Raw genomic sequence first — 26945 nt, 5'->3', positions numbered from 1 at the left:
TTGCCCCCTCCCCCACCCTATGATCCACTTCCGCTTCCATGGTTCCATCCGCTGCCAGATCCACTCACAGATATCTAAAACACTTCACTTCCTCCAGTTTTTCTCCATTCAAACTCACCTCCCAATTGACTTGACCCTCAACCCTACTGTACCTAATAACCTTGCTCTTATTCACATTTACTCTTAACTTTCTTCTTTCACACACTTTACCAAACTCAGTCACCAGCTTCTGCAGTTTCTCACATGAATCAGCCACCAGCGCTGTATCATCAGCGAACAACAACTGACTCACTTCCCAAGCTCTCTCATCCCCAACAGACTTCATACTTGCCCCTCTTTCCAAAACTCTTGCATTCACCTCCCTAACAACCCCATCCATAAACAAATTAAACAACCATGGAGACATCACACACACCTGCCGCAAACCTACATTCACTGAGAACTAATCACTTTCCTCTCTTCCTACACGTACACATGCCTTACATCCTCGATAAAAACTTTTCACTGCTTCTAACAACTTGCCTCCCACACCATATATTCTTAATACCTTCCACAGAGCATCTCTATCAACTCTATCATATGCCTTCTCCAGATCCATAAATGCTACATACAAATCCATTTGCTTTTCTAAGTATTTCTCACATACATTCTTCAAAGCAAACACCTGATCCACACATCCTCTACCACTTCTGAAACCACACTGCTCTTCCCCAATCTGATGCTCTGTACATGCCTTCACCCTCTCAATCAATAACCTCCCATATAATTTGCCAGGAATACTCAACAAACTTATACCTCTGTAATTTGAGCACTCACTCTCATCCCCTTTGCCTTTGTACAATGGCACTATGCACGCATTCCGCCAATCCTCAGGCACCTCACCATGAGTCATACTTATATTAAGATGTATAGGTATGTATATTTGCATGTGTGGACGTGTATGTATATACATGTGTATGTGGGTGGGTTGGGCCATTCTTTCGTCTGTTTCCTTGTGCTACCTCGCTAATGCGGGAGACAGCGACAAAGCAAAATAAATAATATAAAAATATAAATAATGTCTTTAAAAGAAAGGTTTTCGTCTCAAACAAATTTGTAAGCCCTAAAGAAGAGAGCCAGAAAACCTTCAATTTTATGAATTTGTCCAAGCCTAAATGGCCTGTGTGAAATAGGAAAATTTGTTAATTGATTCTTTACTCCTAGAGCATTTCCAAACCTTTCTTCCCTTTTAACCTTCAGCTTTGTTTCACTCAGAGCCAAAACATCCAGGTTTCTTTTCTCAAACATACTATGGTAAGTATCTGTCCTCTCTTATCTTGGTTACATCCACACACATTTAGACACCCCAATCAGAGCCTTCAAGGAGGATGAGCATGCTTGGCTTCTTCTGTTCCATCTTTTAGAAACTGACATGCTAGAATCAGGGGTGTATCTAGGGGAAATAGTGCCTATGGCAAGCACTGAAATTGCACCCCTGGCTTGATTAAAAATGTACATACAGAGGATGTATATAAAAATATATACAGTGTAATTATAAACTGTTGAAGAGTTAGGCCACACTTAAATTTATATAAATTCTTAAAGATTTAAAGGTAGACTTATTTGATCAAAATTGTAATGTTGAAGCGGTAATGCAACTGATGGTAGCAGATGTTACTATAGTTGAAAAGTAGGTGAGTTTCTTTTTAAATTCACAAAACCAAACCATTAAAAATGTCAATCAGGTACCACATGTCAAAAAACAAACCTATTAAGTTGCGCCCACCTTCAAGTGGCGCCCAGGTCACCTGTCATACCCTAGATACACCACTGTAACTATTACCTTCAATTTTTGGTATTTTTCTCAGAAAATAAGATTTCCTTTAAAATCTCATTATAAGAAGTACTTTTCATGCTGAATACAAATCTGTTGTTATAAGATTTAGTCCTCTTAATGACACCTAATTAAGCTGTTAAATGAAGTCAATCTTAAAATATTTCTGTTTCTTTGCATTGTATTTACTTAATATGTAATAGTAACTGAGAGCATGATGATATATTTTTCATGATTATTTCAAGTATAGAAGTGTTTGAATATCTTATCTTTCAATTTTGAAACAAAAAGTCTTTGAGCTAAAAAATACCCTGAACTTTTTGCATTTTTCTCAGAAAATAATTTCCTTTAAAAAGTCATTATAAGAAGTATTTTTTCATGCTGAAAACAAATCTGGGTTTGAATATCGTTGAGTCAGCTTCATGGCATTATTAAGCTGTTAAGTGAAGTCAATTTTAAAATATTTTCTGACCCTTTCCGTTGTACTTACTGGCTATGAATTGGTAAATGAGAGGATTAAAATATATGTTCCATGAATACTTCAAGTATAGAAATTTTTGAATATCTTGTCTTTAAATTTTGAAACAAGAAGTTTTTGAGCTAAAAAATTTTTGGTATATATCTCATAAAAATAGATTTCCTTTAACGACTCATTACAAGAAGTATTTTTCTTGCTGAATACAAATCTGGTGTTAAATTAACATTTAGTCATCTCTATGACATTCAATTAAACTGTTAAATAAAGTAATTTCAAAATATATTCTGCTTCTTTGCATTGTATTTACCGAGTACGTATCAGCAACTGAGATTATGATATATTTCACATGATTATTTCAAGTATAGAAGTGTTTCAATATCTTATCTTTCAATTTTAAGATAAAAAGTTTTTTTGAGCTAAAAAATACCCTTCAATCATTGGCATTTTTCTCAGAAAAATAGATTTCCTTTAAAAACCCATTATAAGAAGTATTTTTCATGCTGAATCCAAATCTGGTGTTAAAATATCACTTAATCGTCTTTATGACATTTAATCAAGCTGTTAAATGAAGTCATTTCAAAATATTTTCTGCTCATTTGCATAGTATTTACCGAGTACATATTGGCAATTGAGGACATTATGATATATTTTACATGATTATTTCAAGTATAGAATGTTCCAATATCTTATCTTTCAATTTTAAAACAAAATATTTTTTGAGCAAAAAAATACCCTTTAATTTTTGGCATTTTTCTCAGAAAAATAAATTTCCTTTAAAAACTCATTATAAGAAGTATTCTTTCATGCTGAATACAAATCTGGTGTTAAAATATCATTTAGTCATCTTTAATTATTTATTCATTTATTTTGCTTTGTCTCTGTCTCCTGCGTTAGCCAGGTAGCGCAAGGAAACTGACGAAAGAATGGCCCAACCCACCCACATACACATGTATATACATACACGTCCACACACACAAATATACATACCTATACATCTCAACGTATACATATATATACACACACAGACATATACATATATACACATGTACATAATTCATACTGTCTGCCTTTACTCATTCCCATTGCCCTCTCGCCACACATGAAATAACAACCTCCTCTCCCCTCATGTGTGCGAGGTAGCGCTAGGAAAAGACAACAAAGGCCCCATTCATTCACACTCAGTCTCTAGCTGTCATGTAATAATGCACTGAAACCACAGCTCCCTTTCCACATCCAGGCCCCACAGAACTTTCCATGGTTTACCCCAGATGCTTCGCATGCCCTGGTTCAATCCATTGACAGCACATCAACCCCAGTATACCACATCATTCCAATTCACTCAATTCCTTGCACGCCTTTCACCCTCCTGCGTGTTCAGGCCCCGATCACTCAAAATCTTTTTCACTCCATCTTTCCACCTCCAATTTGGTCTCCCACTTCTCGTTCCCTCCACCTCTGACACATATATCCTCTTTGTCAATCTTTCCTTACTCATTCTCTCCATGTGACCAAACCATTTCAAAACACCCTCTTCTGCTCTCTCAACCACACTCTTTTTATTACTGCACACTTCTCTTACCCTATTATTACTTACTTGATCAAACCACCTCACACCACATATTGTCCTCAAACATCTCATTTCTAGCACATCCACCCTCCTGCACACAACTCTATCCATAGCCCATGTCTTGAAACCATACAACATTGTTGGAACCACTATTCCTTCAAACATACCCATTTTTGCTTTCCGAGATAGTCATCTTTATGATATTTAATTAAGTTGTTAATTGAAGTCATTTCAAAATATTGTCAGCTCCTTTGCATCGAATTTACTGGGTACTGCAACCCTACTTGGCTTGGTCTTTGGTGGCCACAGTTACTTCTGATCTATGCAGTGAACTTGCTAGAGGGACTGGAATCATGCATGAATTTGTTAGTCAAGGATACTAAAATTATGAGGAAAGCAGGTACCAGGATTGTAAACACTCCCAAAGGGACCTAGACAAGATCTAGCTGCAGTCAGGTAAATGGCTAATCAAGTTTAATCAAAGAGTAAGATGAAGTTGGGATATGGAGAGATGACCTTAATACACTTATCATCTTGGAGGGAACAACTTGTAGTATTTGCATGTTAAAGGGACCTGGGGGTTGACAGTATCCAGCTCATCTCTAAAGCATAACATTAAAAGGACTGTCAAGGAATAACTGCTTTCTAATGTATGGACATGGATGTGTTCAGAGAAGTGTATATAGCATATATTAGACAAGGTCAATCCACTTGAAAAGATATATTAATAAACTGGAGAAGATTCAGCTGCTGATAACACAAGACAGTAAGAGAAGTTTGGAAACTAAGCTACATGCAAACCAAGCAGCAACCATGAAATTGCCTACAATGGAAGAAAAAAGGAAGACATAACAACTTTGAAATTTCTAAATGTATGAGACGGTGTATTTCTTTTTATGTTCTTGTGGTATGTGCTTTTTGCTCACTTGGTCAGTGATGTAATGTGAGATGGCATGATACATGTATAGTGAAATTTTGGTGCTTGGATTCCACATACTGTGTGAATGCAAGCCTATCTGCTTTCCTGTATTCTGTGCACAGTTTTTGGTGGTTTTGTGGGTTTCTAGGTAAGATATAGTTATGAGACTAGGTATGTAGTAAAGATAGAGCTTGCTGTAAGTGGTTCTTATGTGTTGTGCTAATGTGAAAAAATTAATATCTGGTAAGGTTGGAGGTGGAGGCTTGGGAAGCTGGTTGCATAGAATGAGAATGTTGATTTCTGTGTGGTTCGCCTCAGGAATTTCAGGTGTATTGGTGATCCTGGATGATGGTGGGCAACGAAATCTCCAAACTGATAAGTGTTGGGCTTGTTGGTCAGATTCTGCAGCTGGGGACATTATCTGGGAGGATAGGTTGAAGGGGGTAGTAGGTAGGTGTTGGTTATGTTGTAGTTCGTTCTGTGTAGTGTAATGAATTGCATTTCATGAGTGTTTTCATTGTTTGTGATCTGTTTGTGTTTGCAATGGTGTCTTGCATATAAGATGTAGTGTATGTGACACTCACATACACACAAACACACATCTGAAAAATACATACCCTGAAATCTGAATGCACTCAGCTGTTCTAGATGGTGAATAATAACAATTTCAAGTTTTACCTATCTTAGAACCAACTAACTGTCATGTTCATCATGAATTGCATCAACCAGTAGGATTAATACCTGAGGTAAATGATGCCCCACATGTATGTTCTGAACCAAGTGGCTGTTCCTGCATTAGCTTGATATTTGCGGATAAGAATAGGATGGGGAACAGGCAGCAGCCCCACCAACGTGCCATGCTGAAGGAACCGTAAAATCTCACTTTCATCTGTCAAACCCCTGCACAAGAAGTGATAAACTTTATTATAATAACCTTATAAGCTAAAATAAAAAAACTATCAGTCGTACAATTTATACAGTACTAAAGACTAATGCTTAATCATATAAAGTTGAGATGTTATTGTAAGATTTTCTATCTGTTATGTTGGTAAAAACCTTACAAACAATATGAATAAAAAACTGAAATTTGTATCACTGCTAACCAAAGAATAATTCAGCAAAACGTTCTATGCACTACTGTTGAGTTTACATTAGTGTAGTTAAAAAGTTGTTGTGTCCAGCACATCTGGAAAAGATTTGGAAAGATAAACTCACTTCAAAATTGAACAATACACGTTTTTGAAGGGGAAAATAATTCTCAAACTCACTTATCAATGCAGATTTTTTCCACCTGAGGAACCAGGACTTGTAATAACCTCATGATTGTCTGTAGAGGGAGTTTTGTTTTCCAACTTAAGACCCAAGCAGAGTTTGGCATCCAATGCTGCAATGATCCACACAAGGCTGAGGCTGCAGACTCTGAATGTGTTATGGATAAGGTGCTAGGACCTGAGGAGTCAGACTGGGCTGATTTCAGGGAAAGTGTTGGACTTTCAGGACGGCTTGGCTGAAAAAAAAAGTGAACATAAAGTGGAACGTCTAGGACATGGCCACAGGTAGAAAGTATGTGGTCTTATAGTACCTTTAACACCCAAAGGGGATGTTCAGATTTTTTCATCTGGTACTTATAACTTAACACTGATGGATTTAATGATCTCAGCAGATAACAGGCCTAGAGACCCACTGACCAAATCAAAACAATCATTTACCAAACATTGTGAAAATGGCAAAAAAGAAAGATAAACAAACAAAAAGATATATTTGTGTAAAAATCAGTAGCAATCTATGAGATTTTTCTCTGTACTTGAACATATGAACCATCACAGTACAGGATGTTTTGGTCAGGGGTGGTGTGTGAAGGGAGAGGGTCAGGGAAATTGGTTTGGTCAAGAGAGAAGAGGTAGTGAAAGCTTTGTGAAAGATGAAATCCAGCAGGGCGGCAGGTTTGGATGGTATTGCAGTAGAATTTATCAAGAAAGGGGGTGACTGTGTTTTTGATTGGTTGTTAAGGATATTCAATTTATGTATGGATCGAGGTGAAGTGCCTGAGGAGTGGAGGAATGCATGCATAGCGCCATTGTACAAAGGCAAAGGGGATAAAGGTGAGTGCTCAAACTACAGAGGCATAAGTTTGTTGAGTGTTCCTGGAAAATCATATGGAAGGCTATTGATTGTTAGGGTGAAAGCATGTACACAGCATTAGACTGGGGAAGAGCAGTGTGGTTTCAGAAGTGGAAGAGGATGTGTCGATAAGGTGTTTGCTATGAAGAATGTATTTGAGAAATACTAAGAAAAACAGATGGATTTGTATGTAGCATTTATGGATCTGAAGAAAGCATATGTAGGGTTGATAGAGATGCTTTGTGGAGGGTCTTAAGAGTATATGGTGAGGGAGGTAAGTTTTTGGAAGCAGTCAAAAATTTTTACCAAGGATGTAAGTCATGTGTACGAGCAGGAAGGCAGGGGAGTGATTGGTTCACAGTGAACATCAGTCTGCGGCAGGAATGTATGATGTCTCAATGGTTGTTTAATTTGTTTATGGATGGGGTTGTTAGGGATGTAAATGCAACAGTTTTGGAGAGGGGCAAGTATGCAGTCCATTGGGGATGAGAGGGCTTGGGAAGTGAGTCAGTTGTTGTTTGCCGTCGATTAAGCTCTGGTAGCCCATTTGAGTGAGAAACTGCAGAAGTTGGTGACTGAGTTTGGAAAAGTGTGTGAAAGGAGAAAGTTGAGAGTAAATGTGAATAAGAACAAGGTTATTATGTTTAGTAGGGTTGAGAGACAAGTTAATCGGGATGTAAATTTGAAGAGAAAAATTTGAGGAAGTGAAGTGTTTTAGATATCTGGAAGTGGACTTAGCAGTGAATGAAACCATGGAAGCATAAGTGAGTCACAGGGTGGGGGAGGGGGCAAAAGTTCTGGGAGTAACGAAGAATGTGTGGAAGGAGAGAATGTTATCTTGGAGAGCAAAAATGGGTATGTTTGAAGGAATAGTAGTTCCAACGATGTTATATGGGCATGGTCTATAGATATGGCTGAATGGATGAGGGTGGATGTGTTGGAAATGAAATGTTTGAGGACATTATGCAGTGTGAGGTGGTTTGATCGAGTAAATAATGAAAGGGTATGAGAGATGTGTGGAAATAAAAGGAGTGTGCTTGAGAGAGCAGAAGATGGTGTGTTGAAATAGTTTGGATATATGGAGAGAATGAGTAAGGAAAGATTGTCAAAGAGGATATATGTGTCAGAGGTGGAGGGAACAAGGAGAAGCAGGAGACCAAACTGGAAATGGAAGGATGGAGTGAAAAAGATTTTGAGCAATTAGGGTCTGAACATATAAGAGTGTGAGAGGCGTCATGTGCTATGCACCGAAACCACAGCTCCCTATCCACATCCAGGCCCAACAGATCAGCAGATCTTTCCATGGTTTACCCTGGATATTTTACACGCCCTGGTTCAGTCCATTGGCAGCACGTTGACCCCGTTATACCACAACATTCCAATTCATTCTATTCCTTGCATGCCTCTCACCCTCCTGTATGTTCAGGACCCGATCCCTCCAAATCTTTTTCACTCCATCCGTCAACCTCCAATTTGGTCTCCTGCTTCACCTTGTTCCCTCCACCTCTGACACATATATTCTCTTTGTCAACCTTTCCTCACTTATGCTCTCCATATGTCCAAACCATTTCAACACACTCTCTTCTGCTCTCTCAACTGCACTCTTTTTATTGCCACACATCTCTCTTACCCTTTCATTACTTACTTGATGAAACCACCTCACACCACATATTGTCCTCAAACATTTCATTTCTAACACATCCACCCTCCTTTGTACAACCCTACCTATAGCCTATGCTTCATACCCATTTTTGCTCTGAGATAATGTTTTCTCTTTCCACACATTCTTCACTGCTCCCAGAACCTTTATCCCCTTCCCCACCCTATGACTCATTTCTGCTTCTATGGTTCCATTCACTACTAAGTCCACTCCCAGATATGTAAAACACTTCTTCCTCAAGTTTTTGTCCATTCAAACTTACATACCAACTTACTTGTCCCTCAGCCCTATTGACTCTAATAACCTTGCTCTTATTCACATTTACTTTTAACTTTCTCCTTTCACACACTTTTCAAAACTTAGTTGTGAACTTCTGCAGTTTCTCACTCAATTCAGCACCAGTGGTGTATCATTAGCAAACAACAATTAACTAACTTCCCGGGTCCTCTCGTCCCTAACAGACAGCATACTCACCTCTCTCTCCAAAACTCATGCATTTACCTCCCTAATCAACCCATCCTTAAGCAAATTAAACAACCATGGGGACATCACACACCTGATGTACCCAATTTATCTACCAGTTCCTTCAGAAAAATGAACAGTTGGGCTGATTGCGGACCAACTGCCATGGCCAGAGTTCGAACCCATGTGGGCTTGACCCTGGGTGACCCATGAATGCCTTACAGTCAGTAAAGCTGACTGTTACACCAAATTGGCTCATACAATGTTTTCTTATGTATCATTCCTTGCTCTGAGCTTTTCAACATTATCTTGGCAAGTTCAGATTTCACTTCCTCGACCAAATTCTGGGTAAATGCCTGCATCAGCAAGGGAGAGAAAATTAAACTTGGGTTCAAGGTGGTCAAAGATAGTCTTATGCTCCTCCTCTGTGATAATGCAGCAAGAGATAGTAATTCCATATTTGTATTGTATGGGGAGGGAGTTTTAACATTTTTGCAGTGGTCATCACTTCAAAAATAATCCATTGAACAGTCATGCCAGGATAAATAAAGGAGGGCTATCTTGCTCTGGCAGTCTCATATGTAATCATGAGAAAAGGTACTATTTAACACATTCAAATTGAATTAGTTGCAGATTACACACCTTCCTATAAAGGATTCAAGTTTATGAAAGTGCAAATGCACCACCTGAGGCTGGGCATGCAAAAAACGTGGATTCTTCCAGCAAAAGTGTTTATAGAATTATATGCTTTAATTTTGTCTAAAAACAAAAATTTTTATCAAAAACATTCTTCCTAATCATTAATGAGAGAAGTATCAAAAAATGTTAAACAATGGAATATGAAAGTAGATTATAAAAAAGAAAACTTACTTGCAGTTTTGAGTTACAGTCTTAAAACATTATTGAAACAAAACATGTACAGCTGGATAAAGACTGCAGACTTTGGACCAGTGGTACCAGTTGGCATGAGTGTAATGGAGGACACTGCCGATTTACAAAGTTAACTGCTTGTTTATTCATGGTCTGGTGTCTGTACTCTTCTGTTTTAAATTTCTATCAAATCCAGCCTAGGTAGTGGATGATGAGGCTCACACAGAAAAGTGATAAGCATCCTACAGTTATATCATTTTTCAACATGTACTATATAGTATACTATTATACAGCAAGATTTTTTAGACTTATCTACAAACCATATCACACATCTATGTAAACATTTAATGAAATACCATATAGTAAACATGCTCAGAACAAGTAAAACCATTCTTCATTCATGCACATGACAGTTTGTAACTCCCACCACAGAAGCTGAGTGACTGTGGGGATGCTCGTTGAGATCAGTAAGAAGAAGGGTGTCGCAGCCACTGGCAGGCTCTGCAAGCCAGCCACAACCAGGGTTCCCCTCAGCCTCACTCTCCTCCAGATTGATTAACACCAAAAATGGTAAACATGTTAGTAAAAGTAACACACTCTATCCAAGGAATCTTTATGTAATTATTATAAAGTCCATACTCAAATTTTAAAACAGGAAAACTAAATAGGAATGTGCCTAAGAAAATTGATATGATAAAAAACATTAGAATAAGTAAGAGTTCCAGTTAATGTTCACAATTCATTTTGTGTACTTTCAGGAAGCTGATGAACAAAGCATGAGTAAACATTTATCTTTAGTATTTTTTCTGCTACTTAATCAATGGACAGAGATGCAAAAACTACAAAATTACTACTAAAAGTCCCTTGTACTGAACATTCAACAAATTAATACCTTCTCTAGCCATTCTTTCTAACTGTTCCTATTACTATGGATTGGACTAAGTGCATACATCCCATTTCCCCACTCACACATATCCTCAAACCTAACCAGTTCCACATAACCCTCAAAGTAAATGGGACAACATGTGGTCAGCAGAGATTATGCTGACTGAAGGACTCATGATGACGTGTGCTTGATTTGCATACACCATTCTCTGAATAAGATTTCATCTCCACAAACAAATATCACAATACTGAAAACCAAATATTAAAATAAAAATGCTCTCAGTTCTTACTAGCTGACATGATTACGTGAAATGCTCAACTATCATCACCACTTTCATAAACATTCAAATCATGGCTGAAATAAATGTGAAAACAAAATCTCTTTTATTGTTAGCAGTAAGGAGCAATGAATTAACATAAGTCCATTAATTCTATGCTAATCTGAAAATGGCAGAAATTGAAGCACTGAGCATATAACAAGGATGATGAAGATTCCTTGTTTTTTTTCCTTTCCCACCTCAGAGAGACAGCACCAGGAAAACAATGGAATCATTTGCACACATTCAGCCTCTTGCTGTCATTTATGATAAAATGAAACCATAGAATACAATCCAAATCCAAGTAGCACAGACTATTCCATGCTTTAAATTTAATGTATCATATACCCTGTTTTATCCTATTCAACAGTACCCCCATACACCATATCACTCCAGTGCATTCTATTCAATCATGCCTCTTGCTCTCCTTAATGTTCAGGCCTTAAATCCAAATACAGAAAACTTCTGTTATCTGCAACTGGAGACAACAAAATGTTCAGACCAATGTATGTTTTCCAGTTTCAACTGTAGACCCTTGAATATAGAAAAAAATTGAAAAATTAAAAACGATGAGTAAAAATACTCCAAATTGTGTGCGCACCATGCTGCAGCAATTAGTACCCTCACCACCAGGTGCTTTGTGGTGCTGGTGATTGTTTAGCATCTCCTGTGAGCTTCCTAGTGCAGTGTTGTGTCCTTGTCTAATGCATTTGTGTATTTTGTGCACCCTTGATTACAACTGTGGACAATGGGTCCTTTCAAACATTGTCAGCAAATACCTGACAGTTCCTCAAAGCCATCTACATCTTGCATGAAGTGCAAGAGGGGTTTTAAGCCTTAAAAGAAAAACAGAGTTGTGCAAGAGGCTGAATAAGGGTGAGTCCAAGGCGGCGAGTATGAAGGACTTTACCAACGTAAAGATAACTAAGTATAACATCATCAAGCAGCAGAAGAAGATCGAGGTATTTAGTTGAGCTTATTTGCTTATATACATTACTATATCCTCTTTGTAATTAGTGTAACCTCTATGTAAAATATTTACAAAAAGGTACAATATTTCAAAATGTGTGTGTGTGGTAAAAAGTGTGCCAAAATACCTGTGAGGGTTGGCAGATGGAGTAAGCATGGGTCCTTGTGTAGTGTGCCCTGTTCCTGCCAGCTGATCACTCTCACAGTTACCACCATTATATGGAGATCTATGCTGTATTTGCTTTTGTAAACATGGCATCCAAACATCCAGCAACATCTCTTACCTCAAAGCCATCAGTTAAATGGAAGAGAATCTCTCTGACCTTAGAAAGAAAGCTAGAAATCTTGATGCGCTGGTGCTGGTATGGGAGCATCAGCTTGGTAGACGGTGCACCAAAACCTTTGTGAGGGTTAGTGGGTGGAGTAAGCTTGGGTCCTGGTAGTAACATGCCCCATTCCCACCAGCAGGTCAGTCTCACAGTGAACATCATGGTGTGTGGATCTTTGCCATTTGCACAATTTGGGTAAACTTGCTAATGTGATTTTCCTGTGACCCACTGTGTGTTTGTAAATATGGCATCCACACATCTAACTGCATTTCTGTTTATTACATGGCATCCAAGCATCCAACATCTTTTACCCCAGAAACAGCCCTTAATTGTAGCATAAGCTCTCTGACCTTAGAGATGAAGCTAGAAATTTTATGCCGTGCTGATACTGGTGAGGAAGTGTCAGCACTTGGGGGTGCTTACATCAGGGTGAATTTACAATCAGCAAGACACAGAAGAATACGGAAAAATTTCTAAGTGCTGTAGTTCACTCTACTCCACTGTCTGCTAAGGTAACCACAAGGGATATATCCACTTATGGATAAGATGGAGAAAATTCTCTTGTTATACATAAAACATGAAACGAAGAAGAAAAGCAGCCTTAGTAACCTTCAGCTCAGGTCTAAAACTATGAAGATTTATGGGAATTTATGTAAATAAGAGAATGTTACTGAACCTGAGCTAATTTCACTGAACCTGAGCTAATTTAAAGTACAAGATGGCTTGATAAGTTTATTTGATGACAGAAGCTATATAACGTGAAAGTAGTGGGAGAATCCACTAGCGGTGCCCATGAAACTGCTGCACACGTTCCATTTTCCTCAGCATGCTTATTGGTTTGCCATACGCAATTTCTCTTTGTGCAAGGGTTTTGCAGAACATAACCCCAACATAAAGCAAGGGATGGGCAATTCATTAATTATTAAATGAATAAAAAAAATGGAATAACCAGAATCATTTCTTATCCAAAACAGCTGATTCCTCCAGCTTTTCTGAGAACAGAGGTATAACTGTATCACCTTTATTCCATCCTTCCATTTCCTCTTTTTTTCACCTCGGTATCTTACAAGGAAGAAACAGTAATCAAATCTGGAATAATACCTTGAACGATACCAATAAAAAGAAATAATTATAAGAGGACAGCAAAAAAATTTGGAAAGGCCATATTCATGCTGAGCTGAGAAAAAAAAATCCTGCATGGGATAAGAACAGAAAGATTTAAAAGAAAGCTTACCAAGTGACTGAAAACAGTTCCAGAATGACCCAGGGCTAGCAATTATGCAATGTGTGTGGTAGAGGCAGAGAAAAATATTGTTAACTTCCCTCTGTATATTAAACCGCAAAAGGTTTTAATTCAGCTTTTATCAGTTCTAATGAACATAAAGGCTGGTATTTTGTTAACAAATTATCCTTTCAGTCATTCAAATATCTGATTAATTCTGATAATCAATGTCACCAATTTTCTTTTTAGTCAATACAATGTTATTTTCTTTTATACTTGTTCAGTATAAATCTACATATCATTAAATAAACAACTCTCAGCAACAACAAAAAAAGGCATCTTCAACTAACAAAACACAAATATGAAAATTACTGAGAGAATTTTATCTTTGGGGCTCTTGAGTACTCACCCCAGAAAGTTATATTCCTAAGTCTAGTGACATTTCTAAGTCCTACATATTTGTGCAGCAAAAGTTAATTCTGTCATACCTAAAAGATTACTCATTTCTAGGTGATACTAAGAAAATTAACTGTGGCAACTAAAACTGAAATTTGATACCAGTTTAACTGCATTCAACCTACAATGAATGTCAAACAGCTGGAAAATGTTGTTTGGTAGGAATCTGTGCCTTTTCCCACATTTACTGCACTAAAATTTCAAGGGCTTTTCACATTACCCAACTTATACTTAGTGACCAAATTAAAGGGAATTTTGAAATATATTTACATACAGAATCTCAAAATAACTGCAAAATCAAGATTTTAAAAAGTAACTGACTTATACAATCTCTGATCAAATACAAAATCAAGATTTTTTGAGGTCAATAATAACTTAGTTCTGTTCTGGTAGAGCTACCTCAAGGAGCCCAATACATCGTTTTCAGAATAACAATAAATTTCATGGCAGTTGTTTGTAGTTTACCTATTTACTAAAGCCCATATTTTTGATGCTCATCATTGACATGACCACATAACACCATCACTGTAAGACACCAAGAATGTTTAGAGACGGTTTAAGTTTAGCCCTCAATTTATCTTCACAGACAATATAAATCCAGTTGTAAGTGACCTCCTACTCCTTGATACTGATGCTTATTCAGACCTTAGCCTTATTTATCATTGTATACAATTAAACAAAGAAGGATACCAGAACATGAAGGCCCATGGTGCATAGTTATTTTTAGCTTCTTGTCATTAAATAAAATCAAACAGGTGTTACCAGGCTCTCGCTGTATGAAAATACACTGTTCAGTGAGAAGTAACCTTTAGCAAGGTTGCATCACTGCCAATGGAGGAAAAGTATTAAAATCTTGTCAATGAAGTTCTACTGCAAAAGAAGTTAATCATTTCCCTACTCCTGTTAGGAATGTATCTGTGAAGCTGCAGGTGTCCCTATGAAAGGGGTCCTAGGGATGAATGACAATGATATAACCAAAGAGAGCAGAACAAGAAGATTCATGTCACTGCTTTGTTATACATCAAACAAATCCTGTCGCTGCATTCAAAATGAGGTTGCTCACTCACATCATAGATCGCCACACTGCAGACAGATGAATGTAACTGAAGCCAATGAATGGGAGACCAGATGTGACTTGTTTGGATTATATATTTTCTTTAAAAATTCTAATTTCCAAACAAAACAGAAGATATATCCATTTTTTTACTATGTTGCATATCATGGGACTAATGGCTAAACTGCAAGACTACTTTGCGAAATGCATGATGCTTGGTCATCCAACTGTACTATGATTTTAACAAGTAAAAACCCAGGCCATAAAAACATAGCACACCTGGGACCTCAAGACTATTCATTATGGTGCTTCCTTTTATTTCATGCCTAAATTCTTAATATTACTATTGATTTTAATTGATGTATGAAAGCATTTGACCCTTCATTCAGTTCCTTAAAAATTAATGCTTTACCTTCTCTGATATCTTGATATCTTCTACTGCAGGTAAGGTGTGACTTTCTGTAGGTGGCTGTATACCAGTGCCCTGTGGGATCGGAGGAGCCATATCACCAGCAGCTGTAAAATCATCTTCTCCAACCATCTGTGGTGATGCTAGAGATGTTGAGGAAATTGGACCCACTAGATCCCCATTTACAGATGCTGCAGTAGTCAATTCATTTAGTTGTTGAGTGGTGGGATGAGCTGATTCCTTTTCTGTCATTTTTTCGAGTCCTGAAAGCCACATTGTTCACATCAAAAACTAATGATTAAGAAAACAGAGGTCAATAATTCAAAAAATTACCAGTTACAGCAAATCTTTTAATAATTACACACACAGCAGCTGACATTTTCAAAAATTTTGCCACAGTAAATCCTACAAAACTTACAAATAGTACAGTCATGTTCATCTTGATATTCATTCTTGCTAGTGTTCAGGTAAGTTAAATTTCTGGCTACCAAAAGTCTGGAGATATCTATTTATGCATAAGGGAGTGAGATTTACACTTATTGGACCCCATCTCTTAACCCTTATATTTCTCATTTCTATCAAAATGAGTTTGCAATTAAATGATGCTACCTCTAATTCACTTCACTGTTGCTCAGCTTGTTCTAGAAGTCCACTAATTTGTTGCTAATGAAATGTTCTTTCATGTTCCTCCTGATACTTATTCTGACTAGTTTTCTATCATATCAATTAGTCTTAAGGTCCCATATGATTTTAAAGAACTACTAGTGTTGTCACCAACTTCTTCCCCTTGAAAATTACAAGAAGTCATTATGTTTTCCTTAACTTTCTTTCCTCTAACGTGTGGAGAACATAAACTTATCTCTCTTCAAAACTCATTTCACTCATTTTGGTACCATCCTGGTTACCTTCTACTGAATCTTTTCCAGAAGAGGTGTGTACTTCCAAAATCAAGACGGCAAAACTGAAGTAATTCCAGTTACAGACTGAACCTTTATCTTATATATCAAGTCTCAGTGTCCATATACCCACAGAAAAAATTGACAATGAACAAAGTATGCTTTGCTGTCTTACAATCTTTATATGACTTTTTCTCTTAAGTGTTCCTCATCCTTTATCAGCTTTGTGTTAAGGGTAAAATCTTACTAAGTACCCCTTTCTGTTCCACATGTGTCAATGCTATGCATACATATTCAAGTCTCATTAATATAAGTTTTTAAGAGAATGTATTTCCTTTGTTATCTCATACTTCATAATGTAAAACCAGAGTCGACTTGCTGTCAGTAGACTGAACCAAGACATGTGAAATGTCTGGGGTAAACCATGGAAAGGTCTGAGGGGTCTGGATGTGGATAAAGAGTTGTGGTTTCTGTGCATTACCCATACCTGGCAAGGCAGCGGGTTTGGATGGTATTGCATTGGAATTTATTAAGAAGGGGGTGACTGTATTGTTGACTGGTTGGTAAGGTTATTTAATGTATGTATGATTCATGGTGAGGTGCCTGAGGATTGGCGGAATGCTTGCACAGTGCCATTGTACAAAGGCAAAGGGGACAAAGGTGAGTGCTCAAATTACCGAGGTATAAGTTTATTGAGTATTCCTGGGAAATGATATGGGAGGGTATTGATTGAGAGGGTGAAGGCATGTACAGAGCATCAGATTGGGGAAGAGCAGTGTGGTTTCAGAAGTGGTAGAGGATGTGTGGATCAGGTGTTTCCTTTGAAGAATGTATGTGAGAAATACTTAGAAAAGCAAATGGATTTGTATGTAGCATTTATGGATCTGGAGAAGGCATATGACAGAGTTGATAGAGATGCTCTGTGGAAGGTATTAAGAATATATGGTGTGGGAGGCAAGTTGTTAGAAGCAGTGAAAAGTTTTTATCGAGGATGTAAGGCATGTGTACGTGTAGGAAGAGAGGAAAGTGATTGGTTCTCAGTGAATGTAGGTTTGTGGCAGGGGTGTGCAATGTCTCCATGGTTGTTTAATTTGTTTATGGATGGGGTTGTTAGGGAGGTGAATGCAAGAGTTTTGGAAAGAGGGGCAAGTATGAAGTCTGTTGGGGATGAGAGAGCTTGGGAAGTGAGTCAGTTGTTGTTCGCTGATGATACAGCGCTGGTGGCTGATTCATGTAAGAAACTGCAGAAGCTGGTGACTGAGTTTGGTAAAGTGTGTGAAAGAAGAAAGTTGAGAGTAAATGTGAATAAGAGCAAGGTTATTAGATACAGTAGGGTTGAAAGACAAGTCAATTGGGAAGTAAGTTTGAATGGAGAAAAACTGGAGGAAGTAAAGTGTTTTAGATATCTGGGAGATGATTTGGCAGTGGATGGAACCATGGAAGTGGAAGTGAATCATAGGGTGGAGGAGGGGGTGAAAATTCTGGGAGCCTTGAAGAATGTATGGAAGTCGAGAACATTATCTCGGAAAGCAAAAATGGGCATGTTTGAAGGAATAGTGGTTCCAACAATGTTGTATGGTTGTGAGGCGTGGGCTATGGATAGAGTTGTGCGCAGGAGGGTGGATGTGCTGGAAATGAGATGTTTGAGGACAATATGTGGTGTGAGGTGGTTTGATTGAATAAATAATAATAGGGTAAGAGAGATGTGTGGTAATAAAAAGAGTGTGGTTGAGAGACCAGAAAAGGGTGTTTTGAAATGGTTTGGTCACATGGAGAGAATGAGTGAGGAAAGATTGAAAAAGAGGATATATGTATCAGAGGTGGAGGGAACAAGGAGAAGTGGGAGACCAAATTGGAGGTGGAAAGATGGAGTGAAAAAGATTTTGAGTGATCGGGGCCTGAACATGCAGGAGGGTGAAAGGTGTGCACGGGATAGAGTGAATTGGAACGATGTGGTATACTGGGGTCGACGTGCTGTCAATGGATTGAACCAGGGCATGTGAAGTGTCTGGGGTAAACCATGGAAAGTTGTGTGGGGCCTGGATGTGGAGAGGGAGCTGTGGTTTCAGTGCATTATTACATGACAACTAGAGACTGAGGGTGAACGAATGTGGCCTTTGTTGTCTTTTCCTAGCCCTACCTCGCACACATGAGGGGGGAGGCGGTTGTTATTTCATGTGTGGCGAGGTGGCAATGGGAATGAATAAAGGCAGACAGTATGAATTATGTACATGTGTATATATGTATATGTCTGTGTGTGTACATATATGTATACGTTGAGATGTATAGGTATGTATATTTGCGTGTGTGAACGTGTATGTATATACATGTGTATGTGGGTGGGTTGGGCCATTTTTTCGTCTGTTTCCTTGCGCTACCTCGCTAACGCGGGAGACAGCGACAAAGCAAAATAATAATAATTATAATAGTATTTCCTTTGTTATCTCATAGTTCATAATGTAAAACCAGAGTCGACTTGCTGTCAATGGACTGAACCAGGACATGTGAAATGTCTGGGGTAAACCATGGAAAGGTCTGAGGGGTCTGGATGTGGATAGGGAGTTGTGGTTTCTGTGCATTACCCATGACAGCTAGAGATTGAGTGAGAACCAATGTGGCCACTTTTTGTCTGTTTTCCTGGTGCTACCTTGCTGATGCAGGGGGTGGTGATTCTGTTTCCTGTGGGGCGGGGAATTTGTATGTAGTACTTATGGATCTGGAGAAGGCATATGATAAGATTGATAGAGATGCTTTGTGGAAGGTTTTAAGAGTATAAGGTGTGGGAGGTAGGTTGCTAGAAGCAGTGGCAAGTTTTTACCAAGGATGTAAGGCATCTGTATGAGTAGGAAGAGAGGAGAGTGATTGGTTCCCAGTGAATGTCGGTTCATGGCAGGGGCATATGATATCCCCATGGTTTGATTTGTGTATGGATGGGGTGGTTAGGGAGGTAAATGCGAGAGTTTTGAAGAGAGTGGCGAGTATGCAGTCTGTCCGCGATGAGAGGGCCTGGAAAGAGTCAGTTGTTATTCACCAATGATACAGCTCTAGTCACTGATTTGTGAGAGAAACTGCAGGAATTGGTGACAGTTTGGAAAAGAGTGTGAAAGGAAAAAGTTGAGAGTAAGTGTGAGTAAGAGAAAGGTTATTAGGTTTAGTAGGGTTGAGGGACAGGTTAACTGGGATGTAAGTTTGTATGTAGAAAAATTGGAGGAAGTGAAGTGTTTTAGATATCTGGGAGTGGACTGAGCAGTGAATGGAACCACATAAGTGGAAGTAAGTCACAAGGTGGGGGAGGGGACGAAGGTTCTGGGAGTGATGAAGAATGCGTGGAAGGAGAGAACATTATCTCGGAGAGCAAAAATGGGTATTTTTGAAGGAATAATAGTTCCAACAATATCATATGGTTGTGAGGCATGGGCTGTATGGATGAGGGTGGATGTGTTGGTAATGAAATGTTTGAGGACAATGTGTGATGTGAGGTGGCTTGATCGAGTAAGTAATGAAATGGTAAGAGAGATGTGGAAATAAAAAGAGTGTGGTTGAGAGAGCAGAAGAGGGTTTGGACATATGGAGAGAATGAGTATGGAAAGATTGACAAAGTGGATATGTGGGTCAGAGGTGATGGGAACAAGGAGAAGCAGGAGACCAAATTGGAGGTGGAAGGATAGAGTGAAAAAGATTTTGAGTGACTGGGGCCTGAATATACAGGAGGGTGAGAGGAGTGCAAGGAATAGAGTGAATTGGAATGTGGTATACCCGGGCAACATGCTGTCAGGGGACTGAACCAGGGCATGTGAAGTGTCTGGGGTAAACCATGGAAAGGTCTGTGGGATTTGGATGTGGATAGGGAGCTGTGGTTTAGGTGCATTACACATGACAGCTAGAGACTGAGTGTGAGCGAAGAGCAGCGTGTTTTCAGAAGTGGTAGAGGATGTGTGGATTAGGTGTTTGCTTTGAAGAATGTGTGCAAGAAGTACTTAGAAAAACAGATGGATTTGTATGTTGCATTTATGGATCTGGAGAAAGCATATGATAGGGTTCCATAGAGATGCTTTGTGGAAGGTCTTAAGAGTATATGGTGTGGGAGGTAAATTGCCAGAAGCAGTGGAAATTTTTTACCAAGGATGTAAGGCATCTGTACGAGTAGGAAGAGCGAGAATGACTGGTTCCCAGTGAATGTCGGTCTGCGGCAGGGATGTGTGATGTTCTCATTGTTGTTTAATTTGTTCATGGATGGAGTGGTTAGGAGGTAAATGCAAGAGTTTTGGAGAGAGGGGTGAGTATGCAGTCTGTTGGGGATGAGAGGGCCTGGGAAGTGAGTCAGTTGTTGTTCCCTGATGATACAGCTCTAGCGGCTGATTTGAGTGAGGAACTGCAGAAGTTGGTGACTGAGTTTGGAAAAGTGTGTGAAGGGAGAAAGTTGAGAGAAAATGTGAATATGAGCAAGGTTATTAGGTTCAGTAGGGTTGAGGGACAAGTTAACTGGGATGTACGTTCGATGAGCAAGGTTATTAGGTTCAGTAGGGTGGAGGGACAAGTTAACTGGGTTGTAAGTTCGAATAAAGAAAAATTGGAGGAAGTGAAGTGTTTTAATTATCTTAGCACCTCAGATAACATAAAAAGTAAGAGTTGGCTAAGAAAATAAAGAGGGGGGTTGATTTAAGGTAGTACTGTTGTTACCATAGTCATGCCAAAATTTGAATTAAAGCATAGTTTGTTCCTCTAATCATCTTTTCCCTCAACATATTTTCATTTCCTTCAATGTTTTTTCTAACTTTTGAGTATATTTTGTTGTGTCTCCAACTCTGTCCATCTCTTTAATATCTATTAATTTGTCTTTGTTCATTATCATTGTTTTTTCTAACTGGGTGCTGAAATCTACACCAATCCTGTCACCTACACTCATGATAACAGCCATACTCATATTCTTCTGGAAGCCTGGAATTGTATTCTAAAGATCTCTGCATTCCCTTGTAGTAGAGGTTAACCATTCCTATATTTAACACTGAATCTGCATATTCATTTTTGAGGTAGAGTCTTTATATTTCCTTACTATCTGGTCATTTTTGGTTTTTCAATCCTCCTTTTTCTTTTCCATTTTTTGTCTCTATTTCTGCACCTTTTCTTTTCATTTGCTTTTTCCAATAATTCCCTCTTAGTTCCTTCATCACAGTCTTCCTGGCAACCTTCAGTCTCATTCCTTAAAGTATTTTCATTATCAACAACCTCTTCATCCTTACCATCATATTGACATGTTTTTGTTTAGTTGAGATCTCTCCATCCTTTGGCAATACACTTCACAAAGTCACATATAGCCACTGCTTTTATCATAACATTCGACTCTGAGTCATTCATTTATTCCTAATCCACACTGAAGCCATCAGTACTGATATTTTGATTTACAATAAACGAAACCTTACAGAACATAAATTTCTTAGGTACAGAATTACAATTTCATCCACTAGAAGGAGTGAGAAAGAGAGTGAAAATTTCACCTCTCTTGTGTCTACATAACATATGTGAAAAACATCCATATACATTCTGTATCTCCCTCCCTTTTCCTTGCTTTTCAATATGCTCTCTTTCTGATAAAACTTTTATGTATAGGATAAATGAGAACAACTTATAAGAATTTTTGCTTTTCTTGAACACATTCAGGTGGATGGAAAGAAGATACATACACTTCCTTTGGCTCTATGTTAGACATTTCCTCTTGCATACAAACCTTCTCTCATGCCCACCAATTTTCACTTACCAGGCATGGCAGCAAGAGTAGCAGTTTTTGTGCCAGGTTGGGCTGGCTGGGCAGGTACAGCTCCTTCCATTGTATTTGGGTTACGAGTTGATTCCGTGGAAGGCTGTCTTAATAGTCCTCTCTTGCCTCGTCTGTTGAGAGATTTGTTGATAGTTCCATAGTCAGTCGGCAAGTTGGCTAAGGAATGAAACACCTGTCGCTTGCGGATGATTGTATACACTAAGTTGCTATTACCTGTAAGGATAATTATTAAGACAGAAATACTCAGAAAGTAAAGACTGATTTCCTTATATGCTCACAATTCTTTGCAGACACTAAACTCACCCCATTCAAACCACTTCAGCCAGCAAGTATACCATAATGAAATACTTCTATACATGAAGTAATCATGGAAAATATCTCACAGTACTTCCTAAAGCCAACAGATACTCATTAAATATGACACCAATAATCACAGAAACTTCTTAGTAACCATTTAAATACTTAATCACAGGATTTAATGAGACACCAAAGCAATATTTCAATCCCAGATTTGTATTCAGCATGAAAAATAGTCCATATACTGGGGTTCTAAAGCAAATTTATTAACCTCAGAAAACCTCATTTTAAAATTCAAATATAATGTAATGAAAAGCTTCTAAACTTGATATAACATTGGAAAATATCTCACAAATCTTTCCGAAGCTGATAAATACTCATCACATACAAAGCAAATAATCACATAATATTTTGAAAGAATATCCATATATTTTCTTTTTTTTTGCTTTGTTGGTCTCCCGCGTTTGCGAGGTAGCGCAAGGAAACAGACAAAAGAAATGGCCCAACCCACCCCCATACACATGTATTACATACGTCCACACACGCAAAATATACATACCTACACAGCTTTCCATGGTTTACCCCAGACGCTTCACATGCCCCGATTCAATCCACTGACAGCACGTCAACCCCGGTATACCACATCGCTCCAATTCACTCTATTCCTTGCCCTCCTTTCACCCTCCTGCATGTTCAGGCCCCGATCACACATAATCTTTTTCACTCCATCTTTCCACCTCCAATATGGTCTCCCACTTCTCCTCGTTCCCTCCACCTCCAACACATATATCCTCTTTGTCAATCTTTCCTCACTCATTCTCTCCATGTGCCCAAACCATTTCAAAACACCCTCTTCTGCTCTCTCAACCACGCTCTTTTTATTTCCACACATCTCTCTTACCCTTACGTTACTCGATCAAACCACCTCATACCACACATTGTCCTCAAACATCTCATTTCCAGCTCATCCATTCTCCTGCGCACAACTCTATCCATAGCCTACGCCTTGCAACCATACAACATTGTTGGAACCACTATTCCTTCAAACATACCCATTTTTGCTTTCCGAGATAATGTTCTCGACTTCCACACATTCTTCAAGGCTCCCAGAATTTTCGCCCCCTCCCCCACCCTATGATCCACTTCCACTTCCATGGTTCCATCCGCTGCCAGATCCACTCCCAGATATCTAAAACACTTTACTTCCTCCACTTTTTCTCCATTCAAACTTACATCCCAATTGACTTGACCCTCAACCCTACTGTACCTAATAACCTTGCTCTTATTCACATTTACTCTTAACTTTCTTCTTTCACACACTTTACCAAACTCAGTCACCAGCTTCTGCAGTTTCTCACATGAATCAGCCACCAGCGCTGTATCATCAGCGAACAACAACTGACTCACTTCCCAAGCTCTCTCATCCCCAACAGACTTCATACTTGCCCCTCTTTCCAAAACTCTTGCATTCACCTCCCTAACAACCCCATCCATAAACAAATTAAACAACCATGGAGACATCACACACCCCTGCCGCAAACCTACATATATATATATATATATATATATATATATATATATATATATATATATATATATATATATATATGTATATTTTTTTTTATTCTTTCTCCCCTATCCCTGGGGATAGGGGAGAAAGAATACTTTCCACGTATTCCCTGCGTGTCGTAGAAGGCGACTAAAAGGGGAGGGAGCGGGGGGCTGGAAATCCTCCCCTCTCGTTTTTTTTTTTTTCACCCCAAAAGAAGGAACAGAGAAGGGGGCCAGGTGAGGATATTCCCTCAAAGGCCCAGCCCTCTGTTCTTAACGCTACCTCGCTAACGTGGGAAATGGTGAATAGTTTGAAAAAATATATATATATATATATATATATATATATATATATATATATATATATATATATATATATATATTTATATATATATATATATATATATATATATATATATATATATATATATATATATATATATATATATATATATTTTTTTTTTGCTTTGTCGCTGTCTCCCGCGTTTTGCGAGGTAGCGCAAGGAAACAGACGAAAGAAATGGCCCAACCCACCCCCATACACATGTATATACATACACGTCCACACACGCAAATATACATACCTACACAGCTTTCCATGGTTTACCCCAGATGCTTCACATGCCCTGATTCAATCCACTGATAGCACGTCAACCCCGGTATACCACATTGATCCAATTCACTCTATTCCTTGCCCTCCTTTCACCCTCCTGCATGTTCAGGCCCTGATCACACAAAATCTTTTTCACTCCATCTTTTCACCTCCAATTTGGTCTCCCACTTCTCCTCGTTCCCTCCACCTCCGACACATATATCCTCTTGGTCAATCTTTCCTCACTCATTCTCTCCATGTGCCCAAACCATTTCAAAACACCCTCTTCTGCTCTCTCAACCATGCTCTTTTTATTTCCACACATCTCTCTTACCCTTTTGTTACTTACTCGATCAAACCACCTCACACCACACATTGTCCTCAAACATCTCATTTCCAGCACATCCACCCTCATGCGCACAGCTCTATCTATAGCCCACGCCTCGCCACCATACAACATTGTTGGAACCACTATTCCTTCAAACATACCCATTTTTGCTTTCCGAGATAATGTTCTCGACTTCCACACATTCTTCAAGGCTCCCAGGATTTTCACCCCCTCCCTCACCCAATGATCCACTTCCGCTTCCATGGTTCCATCCGCTGCCAGATCCACTCCCAGATATCTAAAACACTTTACTTCCTCCAGTTTTTCTCCATTCAAACTTACCTCCCAATTGACTTGACCCTCAACCCTACTGTACCTAATAACCTTGCTCTTATTTACATTTACTCTTAACTTTCTTCTTTCACACACTTTACCAAACTCAGTCACCAGCTTCTGCAGTTTCTCACAAGATTCAGCCACCAGTGCTGTATCATCAGCGAACAACAACTGGCTCACTTCCCAAGCTCTCTCATCCACAACAGACTTCATACTTGCCCCTCTTTCCAAAACTCTTGAATTCACCTCCCTAACAACCCCATCCATAAACAAATTAAACAACCATATATATATATATATATATATATATATATATATATATATATATATATATATATATATATATATATATATTTTCCTTTCTTTTTTTGAAACTATTTGCCATTTCCCGCGTTAGCGAGGTAGCGTTAAGAGCAGAGGACTGGGCCTCTGAGGGAATATCCTCACCTAACCCTCTTCTCTGTTCCTTCTTTTGGGGGGAAAAAAAAAAAAAAAGAGAGGGGAGGATTTCCAGCCCCCCGCTCCCTCCCCTTTTAGTCGCCTTCTACGACACGCAGGGAATACATGGGAAGTATTCTTTCTCCCCTATCCCCAGGGATAATATATATATATATATATATATATATATATATATATATATATATATATATATATATATATATATATATATTATTATATTATTATACTTTGTCGCTGTCTCCCGCGTTTGCGAGGTAACGCAAGGAAACAGACGAAAGAAATGGCCCAACCCCCCCCCCCATACACATGTATATACATACGTCCACACACGCGAATATACATACCTACACAGCTTTCCATGGTTTACCCCAGACGCTTCACATGCCTTGCTTCAATCCACTGACAGCACGTCAACCCCGGTATACCACATCGCTCCAATTCACTCTATTCCTTGCCCTCCTTTCACCCTCCTGCATGTTCAGGCCCCGATCACACAAAATCTTTTTCACTCCATCTTTCCACCTCCAATTTGGTCTCCCTCTTCTCCTTGTTCCCTCCACCTCCGACACATATATCCTCTTGGTCAATCTTTCCTCACTCATCCTCTCCATGTGCCCAAACCACTTCAAAACACCCTCTTCTGCTCTCTCAACCATGCTCTTTTTATTTCCACACATCTCTCTTACCCTTACGTTACTCACTCGATCAAACCACCTCACACCACACATTGTCCTCAAACATCTCATTTCCAGCACATCCATCCTCCTGCGCACAACTCTATCCATAGCCCACGCCTCGCAATCATACAACATTGTTGGAACCACTATTCCTTCAAACATACCCATTTTTGCTTTCCGAGATAATGTTCTCGACTTCCACACATTCTTCAAGGCCCCCAGGATTTTCGCCCCCTCCCCCACCCTATGATCCACTTCCGCTTCCATGGTTCCATCCGCTGCCAGATCCACTCCCAGATATCTAAAACACTTCACTTCCTCCAGTTTTTCTCCATTCAAACTCACCTCCCAATTGACTTGACCCTCAACCCTACTGTACCTAATAACCTTGCTCTTATTCACATTTACTCTTAACTTTCTTCTTCCACACACTTTTCCAAACTCAGTCACCAGCTTCTGCAGTTTCTCACATGAATCAGCCACCAGCGCTGTATCATCAGCG

The 26945-nt window shown here is 38.9% G+C and overlaps 1 protein-coding gene across 2 annotated transcripts in view; it reads right to left on the bottom strand.

The window, feature by feature from the left end:
- The window catches only part of LOC139757280 (protein HID1), a 115713-nt gene that overhangs the window by 10659 nt on the left and 78109 nt on the right, over positions 1-26945 (bottom strand). Inside the window, exons 12-16 of one of the 2 annotated variants that reach the window (XM_071677627.1) lie at positions 22183-22416; positions 15535-15794; positions 10318-10434; positions 6046-6284; positions 5519-5677 (exon numbers count right to left, since the gene is read on the bottom strand). In XM_071677627.1, the coding sequence (XP_071533728.1) occupies positions 5519-5677; positions 6046-6284; positions 10318-10434; positions 15535-15794; positions 22183-22416 (1009 nt within the window). The remainder of the gene's footprint in view (positions 1-5518; positions 5678-6045; positions 6285-10317; positions 10435-15534; positions 15795-22182; positions 22417-26945) is intronic. The other variant, XM_071677628.1, reaches the window with a different exon arrangement.

The sequence above is a fragment of the Panulirus ornatus genome, chromosome 25, assembly GCF_036320965.1.
Source record: "Panulirus ornatus isolate Po-2019 chromosome 25, ASM3632096v1, whole genome shotgun sequence".
Classification (NCBI taxonomy): domain Eukaryota; kingdom Metazoa; phylum Arthropoda; class Malacostraca; order Decapoda; family Palinuridae; genus Panulirus; species Panulirus ornatus.
This window is presented reverse-complemented; position numbering and strand designations above follow the sequence as displayed.